The 26,445-nt window shown below is 37.3% G+C and overlaps 1 protein-coding gene across 1 annotated transcript; it reads left to right on the top strand.

Annotated features, from left to right (window-relative positions):
• Positions 1–20,122: 20,122 nt before the first annotated feature.
• LOC129359532 (transmembrane protein 121) lies at positions 20,123–24,386 on the top strand. The gene has a single exon (XM_055029156.1). It carries the CDS (start codon positions 21,417–21,419, stop codon positions 22,365–22,367), a length of 951 nt encoding a protein of 316 aa, XP_054885131.1. The 5' UTR covers positions 20,123–21,416; the 3' UTR covers positions 22,368–24,386.
• The last annotated feature ends 2,059 nt before the right edge of the window (positions 24,387–26,445 follow it).

Below are 26,445 nucleotides of genomic sequence, written 5' to 3' on the forward strand. Positions count from 1 at the left end.
GCTTTGGCCAAATTGGATGAACTCCCATGAACTACTTACAGCTTTATATTTAACGTCAGTGAACACAGTCGATTTTTGTCCTCCGTCTACACACATTTGTCTGGCCTCTAATCTGACTCTGCATTTATAGGATTGTAGGAGTGAGGTTTAATTTTGGCAGGGCACTCTCATAAATGCTGCATAATTACAGCTGTTCGAATTCCCTCGTGCCTTACTTGTAAAAGGGGAACCACTCACCTAACAGAATTGGCAGGTCTGCAAGACCCTAAAAGCAACATTTATGTGGAAATGTCTGGCATTGTGGTAACCACTGCACTTTCACTGAATGAAAATAAGTCACCCTAAAACAACCTAACTTTGGTGACAAGACTTCGCTTTAAAATCTATTTTAAGCTACGTATGGTTTGCCCTTTAGAAGATGGAACGTTAAATGGTTGTTAACTGACTGAATCATTTTATAGTTTTATAGTTCTATCTACTTTTATTCTGAAAGGCTCATAGTAAAAGCCTTGATATATATGTGGGCACACTGCACACGTTTCAGAATATTTTGGCTATGAAATAAACATGGCAACCTTTCAGGAAGAGGACCAGAGTAGGTTTGGATTTTCCAAAAACAATTGAAACCAGATGCTTACATATATTTTATAAAATAATAATACTAAAAAAAAAAAAAAAGACAAATAGTCTTTATTTCTATCTATCTCATATTAAATCAGGTTAAACTTTCCTGTTTTATGTCAATCAGGATTACCAAAATTACTTTGTTCGTTCTAAAGGAGTTTTAGAGAATATTTTTACCACTTTGTTAAAATTCAGAAATTTACATAGAGTAATAATCTTTAGAAGGATTGTTGTCACTTCTTATGACTGGCTCCCATAGGAAACATGCCTGGATGATCCCATTATGTATTCCATTTATTATTTATACTTTTTCAGTATTTTTCTGATAATTTTTTCCTGCTGTGTTTTTATGCTAACTGTATAATAGTTGAAAAGAAATGCACCTCAGGCTATTTACTTTAAGAAATGATCTGATTATGTTTCAAATAGCTGTTCAGTATTCACTAGTGAACATTAAACTCTCGTGGTTCCAAACTCTTGCCATATGTTGAGATTGCACCTTCGATTCCCACTAAAAAAAAGAGCATGCGGTTGAATATGCCAACCATAAAGTGCTTCATAAAAGGACAAAGCTTGTAAACCTTTTTTTTGGCGGAAATATATGATGTTTTGTATTAAAAATAAATAATTTTGGAAAAAAAGCTAGACATTTTGGTTTTGAATAGTTTTGTTTAGGAATGAGATGGAAGAGACAGGCTTTTGTGGCGATATCCTTTCCTGTGAAAATTCCAAACATTTTGTCCTATCCAATTCTGAAAAGATTTATTTTTTACATCAAATTTACAGAAGCAACATTTAGTGGATTTTTTTTACCTGTGGAAGTGTAAAAGTTAAAAAAAATTCTGATTCTTTTGACTGTCAGATCCATTTGACTCATTCACATATGTTCTCCCCTTCATAACGGCTTATATCACTGTTGAGGGTGCAGCCAATCAGGAGCAAAGAAAAGGAAGAGTTCTTCTTGATTGGCTGCTTCAGAAACATACCTCCAAATAGCAATGCTCTTAAATATTTCAGCACTGAGCTGCATTTTCTTTCAAATATTTTACATATAATTTGAAATTACTTTCCACAAAAAAAAAAAAAAAAAAAAAAAATTGCATATACTGAACAAATAGGCGGTGTCGACTGTAGATACAAAAATATTGGAATTAAAAATGGGAACACTGTGTGAAAACTATGTACACCATGGCTGCTTCCTTAAGATTTAAGGGTGAACCAACCAGTATGTACCTCATAACCTATATGTAATTACAGGAACGTAGCTTAGAAGGCTTGCCAAGTGAATGCATCTAGTTGATTTGGAAATGAAACATTAAATTATTTAGATTAGGTTGTCCTACTGCCCAGACCCTGCAGGAGACTACTTGTTAGTAAAATAAAATATGTCCTGACTTGCAGAGACCTCTCCTGTCATTAATCATGCAGGTCCCCAGCATGTTCTGTCTTGTCACTCTCCTGCTTCATATATCCTAAAAAATATCCACCTGTACAAAAGTAAATTTAGCACAAAAGTTTCTCTTCTTCACAACAATTTTCATACTGTTGGAAATTGTTTTTCCCCTTAAGTGGTGCCACATTTGTAAAGAAAATACATTCATGGGTTGAGGAGCAGAGTTGAGTATGTTGGATGTGCCCATTAAAAATGTACAAAATCTTCACTGCCAATGCAGAACAGCTTGACTCTTGTTAACTGGATTTAATAAATTACAGTTTGAAGAAACAAGACATCTTGCCAATTTTACTGTTTATTCATTCAGTAATGTGTGGGAGAAACATATACAACCACAACGGGCTTGCAAGTCATGTTTATGCTAATCACCAGTTTGGTCGCACACTGCTGTGGGATGGGATCCAATTCTAAACGCAGCAACAGCCAGGGTGGTGGGTTGTCGCTGTGGCACAAACCCACAAACCTTCAGTTGTATTGGGGACTGCAGGGAAGCCATTTTGACCTCTTTCAACCTCTAAACTCCAAAATTCTTTAGGTACTTTCACAAAAAAAAATTGATTCCACTAGAAACAGAAAGCACATCCATCTATGGATGATGAAAGCTTTTTAACAGTAACCTGCCAAAAGTATGTATAAACACATCAAGAACTTTTGCAATACAGATCATTAATACAGGACATGTTGGTGCAGGCTGTTTGGAAGCACAAAGTTCATTAGGTATGTAAATACTTTTCTCTAGAGTGGGTGTTACAGTAACTGTTCTGCAGGAACACGTGCATGCAATGTTCATAGATGATGGGACAAAATTAATCCCTTTCTCCAAACAATCTTGCTACATGTCTGCTAATTAACTTTAGCTTAAATTTTTCTCTACCTGAGCTAACTGAAGGAGAGAATGTTTTCCTGGAGCTACAACTACAATTATATGGGGATTTTTAACAGCTTAAGCTCGATGTAAATGGAGATCCACAAAGGTGAATAACAGAGGTTAGTTTACGGGTCCAGTCTGGTTAAAATGATGAAAGGTTTAGAAGATAGTGACAGCAAGCTTCACAGGCTGAACATCAGGCAGATAAGGAGCCATTTAAAGAGACAGAAGTGTCTTTAGATGGAAAGGGTCCATTTTGCTGAGCAGCCATCATTTATCAATGAAGTAGTAACATCAAAGAAACAAACAGATAAAAAGACCACAGAAGTTTAGATATGCTGGTTGAAGTTCAATCAAGCAGACAGAGTAAAATTATATAATTACCAGGGGTTAAATAGAGCTAAAGCTGTGCAGGGGACCCAGCATATATGCTTTTCTATCCCTCCTTCTTCAGACTTTAATTTATGTAAAGCCACAATTTTCTGTAACTGCTTTCAAACACAACACACCAACTTGCCCCCTATTCCTATTGTGCCAGTTTAAAACGATGCATTTATGGCCTTGGAGTGTGAACTGCAGAGGAAAAAAAAAAAGAGCTGTAAAAACAGAGATATTTTCCCATCATTCATAGATGCGACGATAACGGGCACACTCATCGAAACCTTCATGCACCTCCGCACATATTTTTAAAGGCTGTACCAAACAGATAGTTGACCCTAATCACATCAATTAGTCAACCATGGGAGACATAATGCAGCAAAGTGAAAAGAGACCAGAAGAATAGAAAAGATAAGCTAGCGTTCACACAAGTAAAATAAGGCGAGGAATTTATGAATCTCTCCATGGATTTCTATATAGTTTTGCAGATGTCTGAGCAGGTCTGAGGAGGGTTTTTTTTTTAATCTATAAAAAATAATCCATTTTCTTTTTCTTTCACCTCTTTATTGTTTTGTTCTGTGTGGGCAAGACCTTAATTTCTTCTGTCTTTAACGCACTTGATTTTCCATTTTGTGTGGAAACCTAAGAGAATGCATCACATTTGAAAGATTAGTTCAATAGTAACTAAAATATCTTAAACTCTCCTTTGACCCACCTTAACCCAGAACCAGAGAACATTATACATCCTTTATATTTTGAAAGTGGGCCACATTTGGCACTGATGTCCGATTAAGCTCAACACAAACTGCATAATATTAACCACATAAGTGAGTCATACAGAAGAGAGGAGACATGTTTAAAAATGAGAGAATGCTTATCAAGACAAGCACATTTTGGCATTCATTGTCATCAGGGATGTGCACCTGTTAGGCACCAAGTGGTCTTTTCCCTCTTTGGAAGAAAACGGGTGTTTTTAATTTGTATTTTTCCTGCTACTACCATTAATTTCAGGTAAAGCACCTGGAGGAGAATCTAGTCAGAGCAGAGTGTTGCATAACTCTGTACATGAACTGTCTCATGCTGCTTAAGATGATGTGAAAAATTGAGGAGATGCACACAGCAGCTGGACTCAGAACCTGTTTGGTGTTTAACTCTTTGAAATGATATATTGTGGTGCTGCAAGCAGCTCTTCTAAATGCAGCTTTTCTAATTGCATTGGTTCCTTCATCCAGCACTCAGAGATTTAGCAGTCAGATAATTGCTCAAAGCTCCTCTGAAGTTCTGTGATGTAGATAATACACATTTTCACTTGGCGAGAGCTGTTCTTGGTGGAGAGGTGAGGCCATCCCAAAGGAGCTCCTCAGGGTTTTTACTCCTAACTTTTAGTCAACTTATCTTTCTTATACCCAAGTAAGAAATTATCACAGTATGATAGTGATTGGTAACTACAGAGCAGATAAGCCATCTGGAAACCTGCTAAGGTACCACTGAAGCTTAAAAGCAAATCTAAAAGAAACAGTCTCTCAAAGCATCCTCCAATCTTGTTGCTTTTAAGTTGAATAAATCCATTCAGTGCTGCCTCAGTGTGCATTAAATAGACCTCTCCAAGCTTTCGATCTAGAAGCCAGGATAATGGCAGGGAAAATGGCTTTTCATCCTGACTTTTTTCTGAGAGATTTCAGACTCTGAAAAAGCAGCTTGTGAAATGCGAGGAGTCCAGCCAGACAAGGTGCTGCCATCAGCAGAGCACGGTGACATGCTGGATATTTTTCCCCTTCAGGCCATCTGATGCAACATAATCTAAGTGTCATCGAAGGGAAAACTGACACCGGGGTGGGAAACCACAATAACTCATGAAGCTTACCTCGACTCAAAATACGAACAAGACGAGCTTATCTTGGGAGCTTGAGATCATGAAAAACAAAATTACTTCTGCTTCACTCGCAGAGGAAGGTGTTTTCCCCATCAGCATCATTTTGAGCACTACTGTGAAAACTCCAAAATGTAGGGCAGACCTCCTTTACATTTGCACCCTCCCTCTTTTCTGTGCCTTCGGGACTTAAAGGAGTTGTTCAAATGCTGCTCTGATCACAGGATCTTCAATTGTATCTCCTCCCCTTTTCTATGAAGCACTTAAGCATAAAAAAACATTTCTCCCGCAAAGGAACAACTTTGACTGGAATCGGATTTCTGCAGCCATGCCAACTCTGTTCCTATCTTTTTTTTTTAATCCATCTTTATCTGCCTTGTTTCCTATCGACTGTGATGGCTGATCAATATTGGTGTGCTGGCTTCTATTGTTGCCTGGTGCTTCTTTTTCAGGATTAAGTCAACTGATGCTGCATCAAAGTCACAAGAAGCAGTGTTTGTGTTTACGGACGCCTCTGAGTCCTTGTGCCTGTGGGTGGCATCCCTCTGATTGTCAGGGGACGGGGAGTGCTGCTGATTGACCCAGTTACAAGAGCGGTGGCACATTTACACCCAGAAAAGTCATTCATGCATCATGAGCTACTCATTGCAAAAAACTTACAGCAAACTGTATGGTACCATGATTCTAATTTACTACTCAAAATGTTTTTAAAACTGCTGACTGTTGACAAAAGATTTCAAATATTGCACCTTTTCAGCCATTTGTAAATGAAAGTTGTAGAGTGCCTGAAAAAGTGTTTGTCACTTTACAGATATATACTTTTTTTTGTTGCTATTTTGGTACTTTAATGGTTCCCAAGGGAAATCATAGCAAAATAACTAAAGTAAATACAGAAAGCAGTCTCATATCCAAACCAGCAGATCTCTCTGTGAAGATATGATTGCCTACAGTGTTATATTATAAATTCACTGGACTTAGCTACATTTTATTTTTTAAAGTTGCAGTTGATGACAAAGTTGCAAGATTTCACCCAGCCCTCGGTCTGTAAAATAAGATGAAATAGGCAGAAACAGCTCTCAACACAACACATCATGCCATTTCTAAGGCTATGGGACAACAATGAAGCACAATGGAGAAAGTAAGGAACAACAGAGAACCTTCCTAGGAGTGGTTTGCCTACAAAGATTACGTCCAAGAAAAAAATAATGAACCGTCCCAGAAGTCACAAAAGAACCCAGAACTGCTTCTGGGAACTGCATACCTCTCTTGACTCAGTCGAGGGCAGTGTTTATGATTCAACAATAATAGAGATGAAGTAAAAACTGCCTCTATTTGAGGGTTACAAGATGAAAAACTATACAGAACTCAAAGATTTGCCTTACATTTGACTTGTGGAAAAATATTCTGCACCTTGTTGAAAGGTGCGAGTCCTGTTACATTGGGCTAGAAATTAGCACGGCATTTCAAATAAAAGTATTAAAAGTATATCAAGCTAGCTGGTGTGATGTTCTTGGGCTTCATTGCTGCACAGATATCTATATACAATTAGGTTTTTTGTGGTACTGACTGGGAGAATTGTTGTAAAATAGTTTTTTACCTAGGTTTGATTATTGAAAACATCTAAGTGTGACAAATCATCAGAAACAGAATAAAATCTGGAAATAGGCAAATACCTTTTTATTGCTCTGTATACTCCCCTTTTATATTTCCTATTTCACTTCCCTCCTCCCTTTAATTGAACAACACAAATTTCTGCCTTTCCATAAACTCACTTCTCTTCTGGATCCAAATCTCTCTGCCCATTGGAATTTCAAAACACTCCCGAGCTCTCATCACTTCCCTCCTCCGTCTCCTCAGACTTAGGCAAAGAGGATGGGGCTGCAACTTGTGCCAGCAAGCACATTTCATTTTTGCGCCAAAAAGCACATGAAAGAGATATATTTCTGCAGTGTTCTGCATGTTGACATCTTCTGCTGCCTTTTTACATATCCTATATTAGTCACCTTGATTAAATATCCTATGTTTTAATACAGTGGCATTCAGATTTTAATTTTTACCACTTTTGCAGTATTGCAGATATTTTTGTTCCACTGGATTAAGCTTTTGTCAGTGATGGATGTCTCCTTAATGAATATCTGTAGATAATTAATTTGGAGCCACTTTGGACTCCTGAATATGACATGAATGTTCATTTTTTATGATAAAAGTTCTTACAAGATGATTAAACAAAATGTCTCTACTAAACTTGAAATGAAGAAATCTTCCATTCGAGTTTACTTACTTTTTAAATACAGAATTGTAAAGGTACTAGTTGCATAAAGCAAAATTTCAACATAAATATTCTGCAGCTATTAAACATGGCTTACTCCAGTGACCGAGTAGATTATTTAATATACATATATATGCATAAAAAATACATTCAAAGCTTAGAATATCATTTTACAAACGTGCTTTTCAGAGTAGTACTTGGAAAAAAGTAAAATTTTATCTTAATCGTTTTTCCTTCCACTTCAAATTATACACAATTTTGTGTTTGTCTGAATACATTAAAGTTGTTTTTTTTACTAGAAAAGGACAAAAAAAAAAAAAGAAGTGGTGAGATGCTTTGCAGCCACAGAGTGAATGAAGTAGATATTAAGGAACATTTTTATATACAGGAGAGATTTTGTTTCATTGTTAATATACACCTAAGATTTGGTTAATGAACGATTTTATTGGAATGAATGCACAGAGATCTATCTATGCACACATTGGTGAAAATCAAACAAAAAAGTACTTTTGTGCATAGTTCCAGTCTTGTTTCCAAAGCATTTTATATGGTTACAGCAGGAAAACTTGCCAAATCAAACAAATAACCAGGAGAAACAAACACAGGGTCCTGACTCTGATAAAAGCCTGCCTCTAATAAACTGGCACTGCAATCCTCAGCGATGTGAGAAAGAAAATTCCTACCATTAGATGAAAAAAAATATAGCATGATCTGAAAGCAGTATTTTCAGGTCAGCACAAGTGTTACTTTGAAGCCCACAGAGCTCATGTGGTATAATTAGGCTACTTAGTGGAGCAGCAGAGACCGTTAAAATGAACGTCCTCTTTATAAAATTCTCTCTCAAGGGTTAATTTAAACCTGTGAGAAGGTTTATAAGTAACATTATATGCTCTGTGCTATTCCTAGATTGATAAAAGCCACAATGTTAGCCAGTATTAGAGGTGTTGAGATCATTGGTTAGTCTTCATTTTATATTCTAATAGATTTATTATACAAGCCGAGAATCAGTGTTCACTTTACGTAGTAATAATAGATCAACTATTTCATTCATTCCATCCCAAGATTGAGCGAAAACGGATTCTGCAGTAACATTTTTTTGTGGGAAAAATATGTCACGACTGAAAGCAAGAAATGGGACAAAACCCACGGAGTCCGGATGCTGCTGGTGGAATTGGGTTAGATTGGCTGATGGAAACACTGATTACGACATCATGAGGTAAAGATTGTAAGTAGAGCTGCATTCAAGGCGGTCCAATAGAACAGCACACGGGAAGTCTCAAACAAGGGTCTGTGGACTGATTGTTTGGAAGAATTAGGTCAAGAAAATACATTAGCGATGACTCGAGCAAAGCTCTGCTCTTTTAAGCTGTACACACAGGAACAAAAACAGACGTCAGGGAACAGATCTCTCTCATTAAAGTTGCAAAGCTTTATTAGAATGGTGCCAGGAAAGCACAATGCTTTCTTTTGAATGAGCCCTGGAGAGCAATAAAATCAAAGGCAAATCAAGCACTTATGCAAATATGAACATTTTAGTAAGATTGAATAATAACAGCAACCCAACTATCCAAAATATTTAAAGCTTTTGGTAAAAACAAACTGACTATGATTCTGAATCCTTATATAAAAAGATGAAAGATTTGAATTCTTTGGGAAGAAATGGCTACAAAGTCTCTGAAGTTGCTTGCTTCTCTGTCTCTATAAAAACAATATTACAGGCAAAAAATGTCAGTAACTGCAAGCAAAACTTTACTTAACTTGTAGATTCCTCTGTTGCTCTAAATCAAACACTTTGTTTACATAGTTTACATTCTTAACCTTGTGCTAAGTTTTTGTGTTGAATGCAAATTCCTTCCCCGTTTTATTGAACTCTTAGTTTGAGATATTGGCTTTTTGTTGTTGTTTTTAAGTCATCCTTCAAGTTAAATGTCACTTTTTATGTTTCAGTCAAGTTTTGAAAGGATTTTTCATGGTCTCATAATTTAACATCACAAAATCTTGATGTTTTAGCAGGGAGTCATTTTCAGACACTACTGTCCATTTTTGGTGTATTTAATGGTGCACACGATGTGCCTGAGTCTGCTTTTATAGATCAGGAAGTGGCACATTTTTCTAACAAGAATGGCAGTCATATTGACTAATTTAAGTACTTTTAATGACATCCGTGACTTTCATAAGAAAACTGGAGGGATAGCAGTTATGTAACGCAGTTCTTAAAATATAAGTGTATTATAACACATACAATTTCAAATTTTAAATGGAAAATGTAATGTACGATAAGATTTTGCTTTTAATTTATTTGTAAAACAACCACTTTTACTAAAATGAAGACTTGGGCATTCCCGTTTAACAAACTTTTCAAATTAAAGCAAGAGTGAACCTAATAATAAAATAATATGATAAATTCAAAAAATTAGGAAGTTCTTTTTTTTTTTAATGTAGCAAACCCACAAAACCGTTTTCAAATGTACAGTACTTCATCAATCATTTGTCTAGAGAAATGTCATTATTATGTTTAGTTTCAGGTAAGCGTGAAAACACAAAACGTTTTTGCAAAAACAAAAATACTAAAAAACATTGTGGCCAGCTTGACATTTTTGACCCTCATGCCAAAAAGTTTGGACAGCCCCATGAGGAAAAATGTTGATTTTGATTAAAAATGCAGCAAACTGAATTAGTTTGCACAAGAAGACAATGGAGGGAAATGACCTAAGGCTAGATTTTTCTGCTAAAGTAAGATTGGTAAAGTATCTTGTATGCAGTAGATTTAGTGAGTTACTTTTTTTGAAAGCTGCATTGTTTTACTCTAAAATGTTTGCTAGCTTGTAGCTGTCCTCCTACAAAATTCAAATATGACAAAACTTGTTTAATTTTTCATTTGTGTTGATTTATGACCCCTGAAAACATACTTCTGCTATTACTGCCATGCATAAACTTTCTAATAGATGGTAAATGTTTAAAAATTATGTACAAGAAAAGCCCATCTTTGTTGCTCTGTGTGATTAATAGGCGCTGTCAGTCATGATGCAATGTAAGTGCAGCCATTTACCAGGGGATGCATCTTCTAAGAGCTCTGCAGATGGATATACACTGTTAAAATGATTTGCTCTGAATAAAGTTCAGCTTTGTTATATCTTTCAGTTACCCTGTTTTCTGATCTTCAGTTATTTTATAGCACTACAACTACATTCTCTATCGTTGTAAACGTTTCCCCAAAAGGCCTTTAGTGAAGCCTCTTTGAAGCTTCTGCTTTCTATTTTCAGAAAAACAGACATGAACTCCTACAAAGGCACATTTGGCTGCAGATACATACTACTGCTCCATTAAACAAATGAGTCCTAAAGCAGAAAGGTGAGCCACGGCTCCACAGTTTCTGCCATTTACAAACGAGGCTCCCAAATTAGCCACATCCCCTGTGAGGAGGTCTCTGAGAATTAAAACATGGACTGATAACCAACAGACTTCTCCGTTTTAAAAAGGAAAATATGCCGCAGTGCAGATACCTGTCAGTGTGTTTAGAAGAAGCAGTGAATCAAAGTGAATGAAAGCTTTTCTTTAGTTTCAGACCTACCCATTTAGATTACATGTAATAAAAAAATGCTGATAGCTCCTTGATAGATGTAGCAGTTTTGGATCAAACCAAAAATGGTTTGACAAACCATTTTTGCTTTGGATCTAGATGACACCTTACTGATGTCATCTAGAGATCAAAATATCTGGCCGAAGCTTTCTGACCTTGTTATGGCTGATTTTCATCTCATAAAGTCAAAAAAATAGATAATAAACCCTCATCACGCCATTTTATAGCGAAGGAAGACATAATGCCAAGGGAAATAACACTGGCATTGTCTCATTTGATACTGTGGCATAAGGAGTTTCATCAGCAGATGAGTCAAGCTGCCAGATTTTCTTTTAACATGTTGAAACATTGAGGTCTACAGTTCTCACAAGGCATTAAAAGTTCTTGCGTGGCTTATTCAGATTAGCTTCAATATTACCGCAACCAAAAACAAGACGAAATGTTTAATTAATAGCGTTCAAAGCTGGAAAAATAAATGAAAAAGATCAGATTTAAAATTCAGACATCAGGATCAGATTGGGATCCTGAAAAAAATGGATCAGATAATTATTTTTCCAAGTTCCAAGGTTTGAACCACATTTATGCTAAACATCTCAGAGAACACACATGAAATATTTAGAAAATATTTTTACAGGAACAAAAGGATTGGGTTTTAAATTAGGATATGCAAGGTCTTCAACAAGGAAACTGTGTTAAACACCTATTAGCTAAGCATGGGCTTTTAATTAATGCTAGATTCTTCAGTGAACACATTAGCAGCCTCTGAGGACCCTGGACAATGTCTGGAAAATGGGTAATGGACACATTGCTATTGCCCTTTATTCAGTTAATCAGATTACAGAAACCACAGATAGCCTTTAGTAAACAAAGAATTCATCAATGATTTTAAATTTATTATAAGCCTGTCCATTTCTGACCCTGCAAAAGGAGATTATGAAACACAAAAACAAACTCAATGTTCCTTCCTCAGCTCAACAGATTCATCAATATAGAATATTCTGACCCCACAGTGATGTTCAGAGATGATTGTTAGAAATGTTTTCTGCTTTCTTAAAGCTACAGTGTTTTAGTTGCTTAATATTAGATCAGCCAAAATGTATTTTGTAAATGAGCAGAGTTAACAAAAAGCCTTTTAGTAGAAGGCACTGCTTAATTAGCTCATAAAAACACAGCATCCCAATGTGACAGCCTTTTGCTGCACCGGCTATCAATGCACTTGCTATTAATAAGTGAAAGTAGCAGAGGAAAACATTTTCTAATCTAAAAAATGGACTTTTAGTGGTTCTAATACTAAAAGTAATGTAAATATCAAAGATAAAAAAAGCACATTTCTGCTTTAGCAACTTTTAGTTGTATCTGTGCTCCAACACACCTGAATCAAACAAGTAGGAAATGTTCTCTGCAAAACTTGCAGAGTATAATTCAGTCTTTTGATTTAGGTGCATCAAAACTGGGATCGCTCCAGTTGCAGGAGAGTGAAATTTGAGGACAGAACTTGCAGACCACTGCTCAAAATCCAGAGTACAATGCTACAGTTATATAGTACTTCAAAAAATTATTAATCTGCAGGTTAGATTTTAGTTTTAGTCCACCTGTGATTGGCTGACTCATCTCTCTTGTGATAACATGAGGGTGTGACTGATTATAGTGTCAATCAAGAGCTCCTTTAGTTTTATCATTATTACAGGAGTGTAACAATAATGGTACTGTCACAGCTGTCAGCAGATTTTATTTGTACAAAAACTTTGTCATAGACACTCCCACCACAGGGAGAAATGCGCATCCTGAAACAGTTATTTCCAATTCGTTCACCTCTTTTCTTATAGCCGATCCAAACTTTAAAGAGACTAAATTCTTCCATCAAACTTGACATGAATCCTCCAATGTCTTAATTTATTTTTAATGTCAAGCTAGGTTCCCTCTTTATCTTTGCACTGAACATTGTGAGGAAGGAAAAAGCTGCAGACATTTGCTTCATCTTGCATGATAAAAGCTGTCGCTCAGAGTCCTAGACATTGAAACACTTTATGACACTTGTATGACAAATATAAATCTACTTTTGCTATCTGATTCTGTTGTATAACCACATTGCAATATTTTAGAACATTTGAGTACTACAACTCCACCTGCATTGTGTTAAATAATTTATCAACCTAAGGTTGCATTTGGTTGGAATGTTTTTTTTTAGGATGATAAAATATATTTTTGAATATTTTTAAAGGCTGATTTTCTTGAATGTGAAAATCATTTCAAAACCTCTTCTTCCTTGGCTGTCCCACATAAGGCTGCAAATGAAATCAATGAAATGCAAATACACTTAGATCTAGGTTTTTATGGGTTTCAGCTCTTCCTCCACACGTTTTGTGTCAGATTTGACCCAAAAGCACAAACGTGTAAAACACAGCACGATGCACTTGTACATTTTGTTATTCATACCTACTGGTAAGCGCTATTGCTGCAGGGGCTGAACACCAAGGAGGTCTACACCTGCTCTCATGGATGTCTGAAAGACAGTAAGATGATGTTGGGAAGCCTGACCTCCTCACCCCTCACTACAACCTTCCCCCAATTGAATTTGATCGCCCCAGTGGGAGCTGTTAAGCCCATCCACTCCATGATCCTCCTCTGGTGGTTAGAAGCCTGATGGGGATGTTTAAGGACGGGAGCCTTTTCGCTCCCATTTGTTTTCCTCTAGGTAATCGATGGTAGACTCGGGGTTATAGCTAATGTGATTTATGCGTCCTATTTCCGCTGTTATGCCTCATGTACAAATTGTCTGTGCTGATGTAAATTCCCCACTCTTTTCACAACTTGCTGACACTGAATCTAAAGCTGCCAAACCGGAGCAGCTCGTCTGTGTTTGCATTCAGGACTATTTATTTAATTTTTATCTAGGAACAAAGAAGAGCGTTTCATCTCCTGTGACTCAGACATGTGGTAATTCCACACATTATATTTCTCTTTGGGTTTCATGCATCTGACCATATTGGGAATTTTATAAATGTTTAGCAGTTGTAAATCATTTGCAATTTGAACACAAGGCAAATCCGATAAACTCACCCACTGGCCCATGCTCCCATAATTGTACTGCTACCTGCAGCGATTACATGCACATTAATATCTCCTCTCAGTGCTGCAGATGCATTAAGGGAAATAACATGAATTGCTTTTAAAAAAACAACTTCTCAACTGTGGAGCATCGTAAACCTTTATCTTGTGGGAAAGCTATAAATTTAACAGGCAGTGGAGTGACTTTGATGAAAGCCTTGAAGAAATCAACAACAAAAAAGATGACTGAATGTAAAGATGAAGTCTCTATTTTGGTTTGGCCGCTTGCCACTGATTTTGCAATAATCTCTCTTTTCCATTCCTCTTATTTTCAATCAGTCATTTCATTCCACCATGAATCCTGGCTCTCTGCTTTGCCGCCAGCTTTCTTAACATCGCAAAAGATATTTTGTTTTTTATAAAAGACACACTTTGTCAAATAATGCATAACTAAATTACAATTACAGTTTGTAATACATTACCACACAAATACAATTCAGTGCAATCAACTGCCTTCAGAAATTAGTAGTGATTAGGAAGCAGGTATTAAATACACTTTTCTTTAAGACCACATTCCTTTATTAAAATGCTTTTATGGATCTTATGTGATAGTCTAATCTAAAATGTCATGTTCTTATCAGCTCTGAGCAGAGCATCCTTACAGTAAACAGAAATGAAGGATTTGTCCTGTGTTTTAAACATTGCTCTGTGTTTCACTGTGAAATGAAAAGTTTGGGGATGCATTAGATGTGAACTAAGGCTACATGGGGTCATCATGTTTTCTTCCACCATTTAAATGTGGGGCAACTACACAAAGGTGTTTCTTTTGTTTTGAAAACGATGTTATATGTCGAGGACTCGTTTTGGTTCACTAACCTTGAGGTTGGTCTGGAGTCATTTTTTGTGCTCTGTTATTTGTATTCAGCTTTTTTTTTCGTTTTTCTATGATCGCCATGTTTTCCCTCGCCATGTTTTTTTGTTTTTGTGTCACTCCAGTCCATCTCCCTGAGCTGCTCCTGCTCTTTCTTACCTCATATCTTCATTCTGTTGTAATCTACATCCCAGCCCGTTTTCCATTCATTCCTCATAAGGTCTGTTACTCACCTTCACTTTGTTGCATTTTGATAAAGCCTTGATTCTGCAGTTCTTAAGTTAGCTCAATCTTTGCCTCCTTCCTTCCTGAAGTTCACTGGAAGAACTTTACTCTTTTCTAATATGTGCACTTGACCTACTGTATTAGTTTTATAAGTTTTATGGAGAAAGAAAAACAGTGTTTCTTCTATTTAAACTGTCATTTTGTAATTATATTTGTACTATTTTTTCATTTTAGAACTTGCTTGTACACATTACTTTATTTCTGTCCAGCTGATTACATAATTTTAAAATATTAAATCAAATTTTATGAGTTACTTAAGAAGTCTTTTTTACTCTTGTAATTTCTCAGTAAGAAACATGTTGCACAAGTAATGTCACTCTTTCTTGAGTTAAATCACCTCTGACTGTAACAACAAAACACACCTACTTTATTGACTTTCTTTGTATTGTTTAGCATCAGAACTTTGTTACCAAAGGTCAATTTGTGATTGATTATTCATGTTTTTAGAGCCAACAATATGACAGAGCTAAACAATGTTGCAGCATTCTTCCCATATGATGGACTGGAGAGCAACACAAAGTGGCCTTTCCCCTGTTCTGTATTCTGTCTCTGCTTGCTCTCTAAACTTTGCTCGCATGGCTGATTTTGTACAACCTTGCTCTTACCTTTTGTAACTCAAGCTCCCTTTTGCCTCCTCTGAGAGTATTCAGCTCATCTTATCTGAACTCTGACAACTATAAACATAGACCACAGAAATGGATCAGAAGAATAGGTCACTGATTGAACTGGGATTTGCAATCAGACAGAAGCTGGACCTGTTCTTGATGTTACTACTCTACTGTACCTTCAGAGGCAGGGAGTATTTTGTTTCCACATATTTTCACATATTTAGAGATTGAACTGAATGAAATGCTTAAGCGGGGTGGACATGTAGCCCACTGTGTTGAATTTTGCTCTATAATATATTTTCAAACAAGATAAGAAATTGTGTTTCTAAAGCTGCTCTTGGTTGTCAGGGGAACATTTCTCAATATATAGTGTTGTATTCTCTGAAAAGGTATGCTGGCTATTTGCATAAAATATAGATCCACATTAGAGTCAAAGCCCAGATACTTTACTGTGTGGCATTTGTTGATTGTTCATCTGCCTAAGCAAGGAGGCTTTGTCCTTATTGCTATGCCTTAATCAATTATCAACATCAAACCCTAAATTGTGTTAACTTTCAAATAATGAATAGCTTCAAGAGATACTAGAGTTGTTTTCTTTTTGGTTTGTTTCATAAGAAGACCAACAAATTTGTGCAGGACAATTGTCTCTCCTCTCCAATCTTTTCATCCATCAGTCTCCCATTACGAATTGTTCTTATATTTTGATTTTTGAGGCAGTATAAAATCTCACATAAGAACACTACTGAAAACACTATGAAAAAAAAAAAAAATACAAATATTTCTGTAATTAAATTGGAATGTGTATTTTTTTATAAAGTTGGTGGAAGTTATACTTTGCATTTACTTTGTGAATAAATATTGATTTGATATTTGACATTTGTTCTACGAATGAAAAGTGTGGTATGCATTTGTTTTGTGCTGCCTAAACTCTGAAGAAATAAAATAAATTCATTGCACACAATTGCCTCCAGAGCTCACAACAGAGGTGGCAGACTAAGAAACATTTTTCAGATAAATATGCTATATTTCCTGGTCTAACAATCTAACCATGCTTTAGTTAGATTACATGCAGGCCACTTATTAACATGGATGACTTTCCACCCTCTTTGTGTGGCAATTGACTGTACTTTAAATAAAGCATCACCTTAACAGTAATGGGTGACTGATGGAGCCATAAATTAAATCCTGACGGAAGTAATAGAAGCCTTAAGGGGTCATTTTCCTAAGGATCAACTGGTTTAAATAGTCTATTTCCACAATAAAGTCAATAATCGTCTGAAAAAAATGCTGGTTACATTTATGTGGAATTCCTTTGACATTAATGTTTTTGTGACAACACAAGAAAAAGCAACAAAGTTCAGTGGGAGGTGAAATTTAGTGCATCCTGCAGAGATGATTGCTTAAGTGAAATCAGGCGTGTAAGAAAATGTGGAATAAATGTTGGGGAGAATGAGGAGAGGAGCTGAGGGACAACATCTGAAGAAGGACACAGAAACTATGTAAACACTGCAGTGATGAAGAAGAAAGCACAAGAATAAATTGATCTATGACAAATCACAAGCAAGCACTGAATCACAGCTTAAGATCAAAACATAAGAATAGAAACAGAAGATGAGCAATGCAAAAATTCAAGCCCAACAATCTTGTAAATTTTAGCATATCTTATGCATTTCATTAAATCACTTTATAGGGGAAATGAAGAGCAGCTACAGTGAGCTGTAAGATCATCAACAAACGTATCCAATTCAGTTCATATATCATCTCAGGACATTAAAAAAACATTTCAGTTCAATCATTCATACATTCCAATTGAGCCTAGTGATCAAATAGTACAGGAATCTAAAAAATACTTAAATATAATGTGTAAAATGAGGGAGACGTGTTTGTTACTGGTTATGAAGTACAAAATAGTAAAAAAGAAAACATCATCTTCACATTTAAGTCTGTAATGCCTGGCCTTTTAATTGAGAGACAAATGTGTTCTTGGACTTTATAGTAGTATCACAAAAGGCATGTAAATGAAGATATAAATTATAGATTAGTGGTCGAGATGTGGGAGGAATAATAAAGTGGATAATAGAGGTGCTGTATCATTCTCCAATACTGACTTCAGGTGGAGCAAAACTATTAAGATCACAGATTTACTCCCCCGTTGAACAGACAAGCCATGCCCTCATTTGAATTTCCATCGTTTAGCTTGCTCCGTCACCCACAGCGACTCTGAGTGGGCAGGTAGTGGGTTAGTGTCCTGTTCAAGGACAGGTGGCTGTTAGCAGGCGTGCTTGGCTGTCGAGAAGATCAGACCTGTGACCTTCCATTACACAACGTTTCGTTTATCTAAACACACCTCATCCATGTTGCCACAACCCTTAAACACCACTTAGCATTAAAGCAAGGCCGAGCATGGTTTATTTTTTAATGAATACTGAAATGCGTTAAAAACTGCTGTGGAAAGAACTGTAATTTCACAATTTACAATGAAAATTACATTTCATTACTCCTCTGGTCATTGTTAAAAGACAACCAATAAATCCAAAGAAAATAGTCAATGAAAAAGCAAGCAAAAGGCCAATGGCTTTTCACTTGACATCATTTCTCACACATGATGCATCCATATGCCTGAAATAAAAAAAATGGGCCTGATAAAGGTCGTAAACCACCATGATGGCAGCTGTCAGCTGACCCACAGCTGGAAGCAAGATCTATTCATAACTGCGAGGGGGGAAAAAGGAGAAATTGACTGTGATTATCTTCAGTTGTCATTACATAGTCGAATGAAAAGTGAAGACGCACACAGCATGGGAAACCAATATTTTTGAGTCGTCAAAAAATGCAATTCGTGAGGCAGCAAGTGAATGACTTCATACTGTAGTGATGAAAGCAGTGTGGTTCCTCTGAGAAAGGATTATCCCTAATTGGCCCAGCTGGATAAACACAAGTATCTGTGTTAGCATGCTGCATCTCAAAGTAAATACCCCAACGTTCTCCTACTTAAAAAACGCAGAAATACAATAGCTTTTACAAAAACAAACTTCTAGTTATTTTAAAGCAATTTTATGGATTAACCAACACATAGTTGAAAAGTTGAAAGAAAATGACACATAAATTCTACTTTAAAGTGTGATGAGTTCAAGTATTCTTTTCCTTTTATTCTGATACTTTGCTACTGAATTAGTGCCCAGAGTCCATCTGCAACAAAATCTCAGAGGTTTCTCAAGTGAACAAAAATTAACAAACATTACAAAGAAGACCAAGAAACGCAAAAAAAGAGAGACAGTACAAAACAACTGCAAACCTACCAAAAAATGTTAATCTTTCTTAACTGCAAGTATGAGCAGAGAAGCCAAAAGACACAGTAACTTTGGAGGAGCAACAAAGATCATCAACTCAAGTGGAATAATCTGCTGACAGCACAACCAAGTCATTGTGTCTCCCTCAACAGATCTGACCTTTATGAAAGAATGACAAAGGCTACGACGCAAGAAGCACTATGGCAAAAAAATGTTAGGAGAAACATTCTTTTAAAAGGCACTGTATCATCTTTCAATCTATTCTGTCTGACTCAAATGTTGCCTTGACATCTAGTCCCAACCCATGTCTTATCTCAGATGTTTTTAGCTCGCATTAATTTTTTTTTTGTTCATTTGCTCTCTCCACACCTGTACCTCCCTTTCTTGCCCCTCATCTGTAGTCTCTGGCCCCATCTCAGTGTCCTGATTCACTGCTCTGCCGGTGGATCAATAGAAAGGCTCTCTGTCAGGAGGAGCTGCTGCCTCCCTCTTCACCTCACTAACTCTCCCCACCAACAGTCACAGCCTTCTGGGAAGCTGGATTTCTACATCCCGTCTCCCTGAAGAGGATTTCCCCTGTCCAATGGCTCACTCTAAATCTCTGCACCTTCCAAGTCAAGAAAGAGAGCGAGAGGAAAAAAAAAATACATGTTGAGGTAACGAGCTTCTTAAAGAGTAAGGAAAGCACCACTTCATCTGGGAACTAAAAAATGAGATTGCCAGAGAAAATAGAATATCAGCGCTAAGCATAATGTGACAAAAAGAAGAGGAGGAAACGGGGTGAGAGAGGGAGAAGTTGTGCATTCAGCTAACCCCCCTCCTCAGTCCGCCTTTCTCCACCCTCTGGAAAAGTCTCTCTCTCTCTCTCTCTCTCTCTCTCTCTCTCTACCTCTTTTCTCTCCGTCTCTCTGCAGCTGTGCTCTGCTGAGCGTCACCTCCACACAGCAAGTGCCTTTACTTCAGCAGAAGAGGGAGAAAGAAGAGGAAGGTGGCTGCGAGCTGCAGAGCAAAAGAAACCTCAGGAGTGCGTCTGCACGCGGCAGAGGAGTGCTTCTCTCCTCATTTCATCCAGAAGGGCTAAGAAGCGCACAGAGACAGGGAAGAGGCGGCTGGGATGGAGTAACGCTGTGCCGGTGCTGCCGACTGGGGACAGGGTAATCCACTGACACTGTTGATCCTGGTGGCTCTGGCAAAAAAAACTTCCAGAGGGAGACAGAGAAGCGGAAAAGCAGCCAGGATCTCGCCAAGGGGGCAGCATTTTACTTCGGAAAACGAAGCGTGGCGACAGCAGAAACGCACACAGAGAGACACTCACAAACAACAGAGTGGAAAAAGGACAGCCAGACACCCACTGCATTTAAACATCTACTACAACCCTGCAGTTTCTTCTGACTTAACCAAGAAAATAGGAAAATGTCTCATGTTGCCTGTGGATGATGAATATTATGGGGAGAAATTTGTCTTCTAAAACAAGATTTTTTTCAAACTTTGCTACTTTTTTTATTTTTTGGAGTTGGGCCTGTAAACCGTCTGAGCACATCGCATATTTCTTCTTAGTTACAGAAACGGAGAGTTTTCTTGAGATGCCTCCTCCTGATTCAGAGTAGAAAGTGGATTATGACGGCAGTACTTTGCCATTTCTACTTTGCACCATAAAGAAAAAAAAATCCATCTACGTGTGCTGGATTTATGTCTCAGAAGGAGAAGATCGCAGGCGTTTTCTCTTCTCCTTTGGATTACCTATGGGTTTTCTCTCATGGATGATTGCTTGCTGCCAGTTATTAAGAAAAAGTATGAAAAGGGGCAAGTGAGTATTGGGCTAGATTTTTTTCCCTCTAAATCTTAAGCTCGAGTCCAAATAATGGATGGCTCTGGTGAAAGCACAATGATGCAGCTTTTGTCTCATCTAATAACACAAATTGAAACCCACTGATTGAACAGTTATGTTTAACAAATGATGATTAAGGTGTAAAAGGTATGCACATCTTGACACCTATTAATTCATTTGAGAAGTTGTCTTGGATGTTTACACACCATTTGCCAATGAGCATAATTTACTAAATGAGGGGTGCTGTCTACCCGGCAGGTGGCTTGGGCACAAATAGAGATTGATTGAAGTGATCTCTGGGAATCCAATTAATGTATCCTGGATTCTTTCCAAGACAGAAGCAATGGAGGGGAAAACCACCATCTAGTTTAAACTGAGAAACCTCTGCACTCCCCAGTCAGCAACTGTCCTCCTCTTTTCCCACCACCTTCAACCCGGGCAAGGATGGTACCCCCACCCCCCACCAACAAGCCCCACGTTTGCCTTTCCACCATTCTTATCATGAGCAGCATGGCATTAATTGATGCCTACCTGGTAGAGCAGAACCATGGACCCCGCAAGATTGGCATCTGCATCATGGTGATGGTGGGAGACATCTGTTTTTTGATTGTGCTCCGATACGTGGCAGTGTGGGTGGGCGCTGAGGTGCGGACTGCCAAACGAGGCTATGCCATGATCCTTTGGTTTCTCTACATCTTTGTGCTCGAGATAAAAGTCTACTTTGTGTATCAGAACTACAAAGCAGACAGGAAGAGCTTGGACGCTCTCGCGAGGAAAGCTTTGACGTTGTTGCTGTCCATTTGCATTCCAGTGCTGTTCATTGTGCTGGTAGCTATCGACCACATGGAGTACGTCAGGGCTTTCAAGAAACGGGAGGAGATTCGCAATCGCCTCTTCTGGGTAGTGGTGGACTTGCTGGACATACTGGACATCCAAGCTAACCTATGGGAGCCTCAGAAGAAAGGGCTTCCTCTGTGGGCAGAAGGCCTCATGTTCTTCTACTGCTACATCCTGCTCCTTGTGCTGCCCTGTGTGTCTTTGAGCGAAATCAGCATGCAGGGCATAAACATTGTCCCCCACAAGATGCTACTGTACCCCATCCTCAGCCTGGTGACCATTAACATTATCACACTTTTTATCCGCGGAGGAAACATGTTTCTGTACAGAGACGCAAGAGTATCCGGGATCCTAATTGGAAAGAACATATTGGCCATCATCCTAAAGACCTGCAGCTTTGTGCAGTACAGAAGACAGTTGCAGAACGCTCCTCCTGCGTTTGGAGTGGAACTGCAGAAAAACTCAGTTGCACAAGCTCGTCCTGCGCCCACTCCACCTCAAGTGGTCATGCAGGACCAGACGCCTCTACCCGAAGTGACAACCTGTGAACACACATGACATAATGCAGGGGGTGAGCCCTACGAAATGTCAATATGAGTAAATGGGACTCTCAGGATGCTGGCAGGGAGCAGTGTTCCACACCTTTTAGGTCGTGTGAACACTCATGTGAACACACGGGAGATCAGGATCCCTGATGCTTAATGGCACACAGGACACTGCAGACAGTGCAGATAGAGCAGTGCTGTCACAGCTGCATTACCGATGACTCAAAGCATTTCCCAAGGTGAATTTAATTACCTGTGTATTTTTTTCTAAATGTACTAAGAAAAAAAGATCTACTGCAAAAACAGAGTATATTTTTGAATTGTGTGTTGCATTCCAATTGAAAACCTAAGGGTCTGTGTGCAGTGGCGTGTTTTTCTGTTTCTCAGTTGTTTCTTAGTAGTCGAGGGCTTTACCTTGTCAAAGTGAAACGAGACCCAATGAGAAAATCAAAGTAATGAGGGTAAAAAAAAAAACAGCAGTGAAAGCCCTGTCTCTTAAAAGAAGTGCGTTTTTATATGTGGCTCTTTGATCAAATACTGTGTAAAAGATAAAGGCTTTTCTGCTTTCTCACTGGCTGTAAGAGGGTTTTGTCATAAAATAATTTTAAAGTTACTGGTCCAATGAGTATATTTTTTTTTAAAGAAATTATTTAGTGGATGCCAAATTTGTGACCAGTGTTAGGAGAAAAATAATGAGATAATCCATTCTGTCCAGGTGAGAAGCTTACATCCATCCATGAGGGACTCAAATGTAATTATAGCTTCTTAGTCATAAATTTGAATTTGTTCTTTTTCCAGTGTGAGATGATTGAACAACTAACTACCGTAAAAAGTTAGAACTGGTTGCACAAATTTGAGTGTAACATACATATTTTCTAGTTTACAGAATCTAAATTATGCATAATATTCGGACAGATTTCCATTAGCAAACTGTATATTAAACAGAGACAACACACTTACAAAAAAGACGCATATTAAGGTACTTTTTGTATCTGAACTATTAAGATTTCTTGAGAGGGCCTGAAGAAATCGTGGGTTTTATATATATTCACTTGTGACTATGCTCCTTAACCTCGATACATACCAGTGGTTCACTGTATAGTTTGTGCTTCTTTATGAAGGTCATGCAAAAGTGCATCAAGCAAATCACATTGACATGCAGCTTCTTGTTAGTAGCGTTGATGTCCTTCAAAAAAACACCTTGTGCTAAAACATCACTTATGACCATAAATATTAACACAGTGTACAGAGTGTGATGCTCCGCACATGCAGGTCACTTCTGTGCCACAGGTTGTTCAAACTGGCATCTTAACAACAAAAAAAATTGTCTCATCAAAATATTTAATTAATCAACACCTGACCAATTGAAATAAGTTGAATTGGTTGGATATCCAAACAAATTAAAGCAAGAAGTCTGTTGATCATTTCCAAAAGTCTGTGGTCAAGGTGCAACTTTCCTACAGACATTTAAATAAACATTAGCGGGGTGTATGAATATATTTGAGCCTGAACGGTGAATTTTAACATGGAAAAAAACAAAGCAAATATACATTTACACTTTTGCTTAATCATTTCACTCTGAAAAAGAACAATTGCAACACGTAAAGTTTTCTTTCACAAATGTAAATTGTCTTTGAGTTTTATATTTTGCAGGGTAATTTCTGATAACGGAAACATTTAGGTTTAACTCTGTGTATGCTATGAACAGTTTGATCAATGCAAATAATGACCATATTGCCATTTCTTTGAGATTAAATGCATTGCCAAGAAACACCGCCGCAGGAGGGTAAATGAATCCTAAATAAGAAAGCCTGTTTAATATCCACCTCAGGCTCCCAGTGACTATCTGAGCTTGTGCTTAGTGCCAACAGCGGTTGTAAGCACTGTCATTCTGTTCCTCGCACAAAAGGACAAAATAGATACTTTGGTGAAGTGATGTGAATCCACAAAAAACAGCCAAGCACACGTCTTGTCTTGATATGACAAATCTAGCTCTTTCACAAGCTCTTTTCCCACCCACACCACCAGTTGAGTCAGAGCTGAAGTTTTTGACTGTTTGTTTGCCTTCTCTGAATACATTTTACTCAAAAGGAATTTTTATTATTCTCTAGCAAAACTGCAGACACAAAAGAAGCAAAGTTTTGGTCATCAACAGTACTATTTTGCCTGGATGGTTCAGATCTGGACTTGGATTAATTTCTCTCACCTGTGGCTGTGTGTGTAATTTAAAGCACAGTCTTTGCTAAAACCCTGAGAGTGCAGGAGATGATCTAACATTTCCATCTGTGCAAGGCTCAGCTACAGAAAGGTGGCAACAATAAGTGGCACAAACCAGGATTTCACATTAAGACTGCCGTAGTCAGCACTACTTGTCGGTGTTGTTGGCTTGTAAAGATACAACATCAGCAATTTAGCCACTATAATGCACTACTGGATAATATCGTTTATACAAAACTGCTGCAATGAAATAAAAACATTCCTCTTTTAAAATAATGGTATATTAAAACAATGTGATATGTTCTGCTGAATTTATCAACCCTGCACATTTAAACACTGCAAGGATTTAAAACCATAATGTTTATAGTGTTTTTACAAGGGACAGAAACAGATGCGCTACACAAATGTAACTGACATTAATGTGAACATGACAATTAGCAATGATAATTTTCCTGAAGTACATCTGTACAAATGTCACAGAAAAAAAAGATTTAAGATAAAGAGATGTATTTTAAAAAAACCTAACTGCTAAAGCTCAACTTAACTGAAACTGATGTGTTTAGTATATTGTTTTATATTCATAACATGAGGAAATCTTGCACTAATTAAGAAAATTTAACGCATGGAGATCCAAGCTGCAGCCCAGGCATCAATTACAATTACAGCACGTTTTGCTCACTAGCACATGCAGTTGATTCATCGACACATAGAAACGATGCTGGAGTGAAATTTTTATTGACCGATTCAAATCTGCCTAAAACTGAAAATGTTCAGTACGTGGCAAAATATTTCTTTTATTAACCATGTGTTTTTGCTTTAATCTCTTAAAGTAGAATCATAAACATCTAGTGACATTTAGTCAAAATCAAACTTCCCAGTTATAAAACTTGGGGAAATACATAACGATTTCTCAGTGACTCATATATTGTCCTTGTTGACAGAAACAAAACCTGAAAACTATATTTCAATTTACTGAAAGATCTTTCTAAGGTTCCAGATCTGCAATGTTTCCAACAACAACAAAAAAAAAAAACATCACACCGCTTTGATTGTTTAACAAAATAATACACTAGTTTATCATAATGCATTAAAATTGCTTTGATATTTGATTTTTAAATATAATTTAATATTTTTTGTTGCCTGTGAGTCTTTTTTCCCATCCTCCATCCTTTTACCTGGGAATCTCTTTGATAGTAGAACATATTTACATTTTAACTAAAGCATGAAAAAGTTGTTGCTTCCTGGATGTGAAATTTGGACAGTGCATGGACATTGCATTATTGGTGGCAAAATTTGTTCATTTCAACTTCTTGTTGAGATTTTTGAAGTTGGAGAGCTGTTATCGTTAATGTTCCTGGTTAAATCTATATGATGCCCTTAAGTACTGGGTTCATTAAGCACCTGCAAATACTTCTACAAGCAGGAATCATCCATGTTCTGACTAACTTTAGATTTCATACTGCAGGCTTAGTCTGGTGTGTTGGTGACACATAAGCTTCATCAATAGATTAGCAGATGCACGTAAATCTTGAAAACAGAAAAATTAATGCCCCTCGTGTATTTATAGGTAGCTTGGGAAAAGATCGAGATGCTTTGGATAACTCACAGAGGAATAAAAAGACTGCATTTTGAGTGGTTCAGGGAAAAATGAGCGGAGAAAAGGAGCGTTGTCAAAACTGATGATTGGATTGAGAACTGACAGAGCTGGAAAGTGGAACTGAAAGAAATAGAGTTGCTGGAATAACTCAGTTTGATCAAACGGCAAAACAAACGAACAAAGTAAAATCGTTCACATTGACATAGTTTATAAAAGCACACTATAAAAATGTAAGACTGCAATGTTTGGATTCTGCTGCATGAAAAATAGATTTTTT

The sequence above is a fragment of the Poeciliopsis prolifica genome, unplaced genomic scaffold (genome assembly GCF_027474105.1).
Source record: "Poeciliopsis prolifica strain line A6 unplaced genomic scaffold, Auburn_PproV2 SCAFFOLD005, whole genome shotgun sequence".
Taxonomy (NCBI): Eukaryota; Metazoa; Chordata; class Actinopteri; order Cyprinodontiformes; family Poeciliidae; genus Poeciliopsis; species Poeciliopsis prolifica.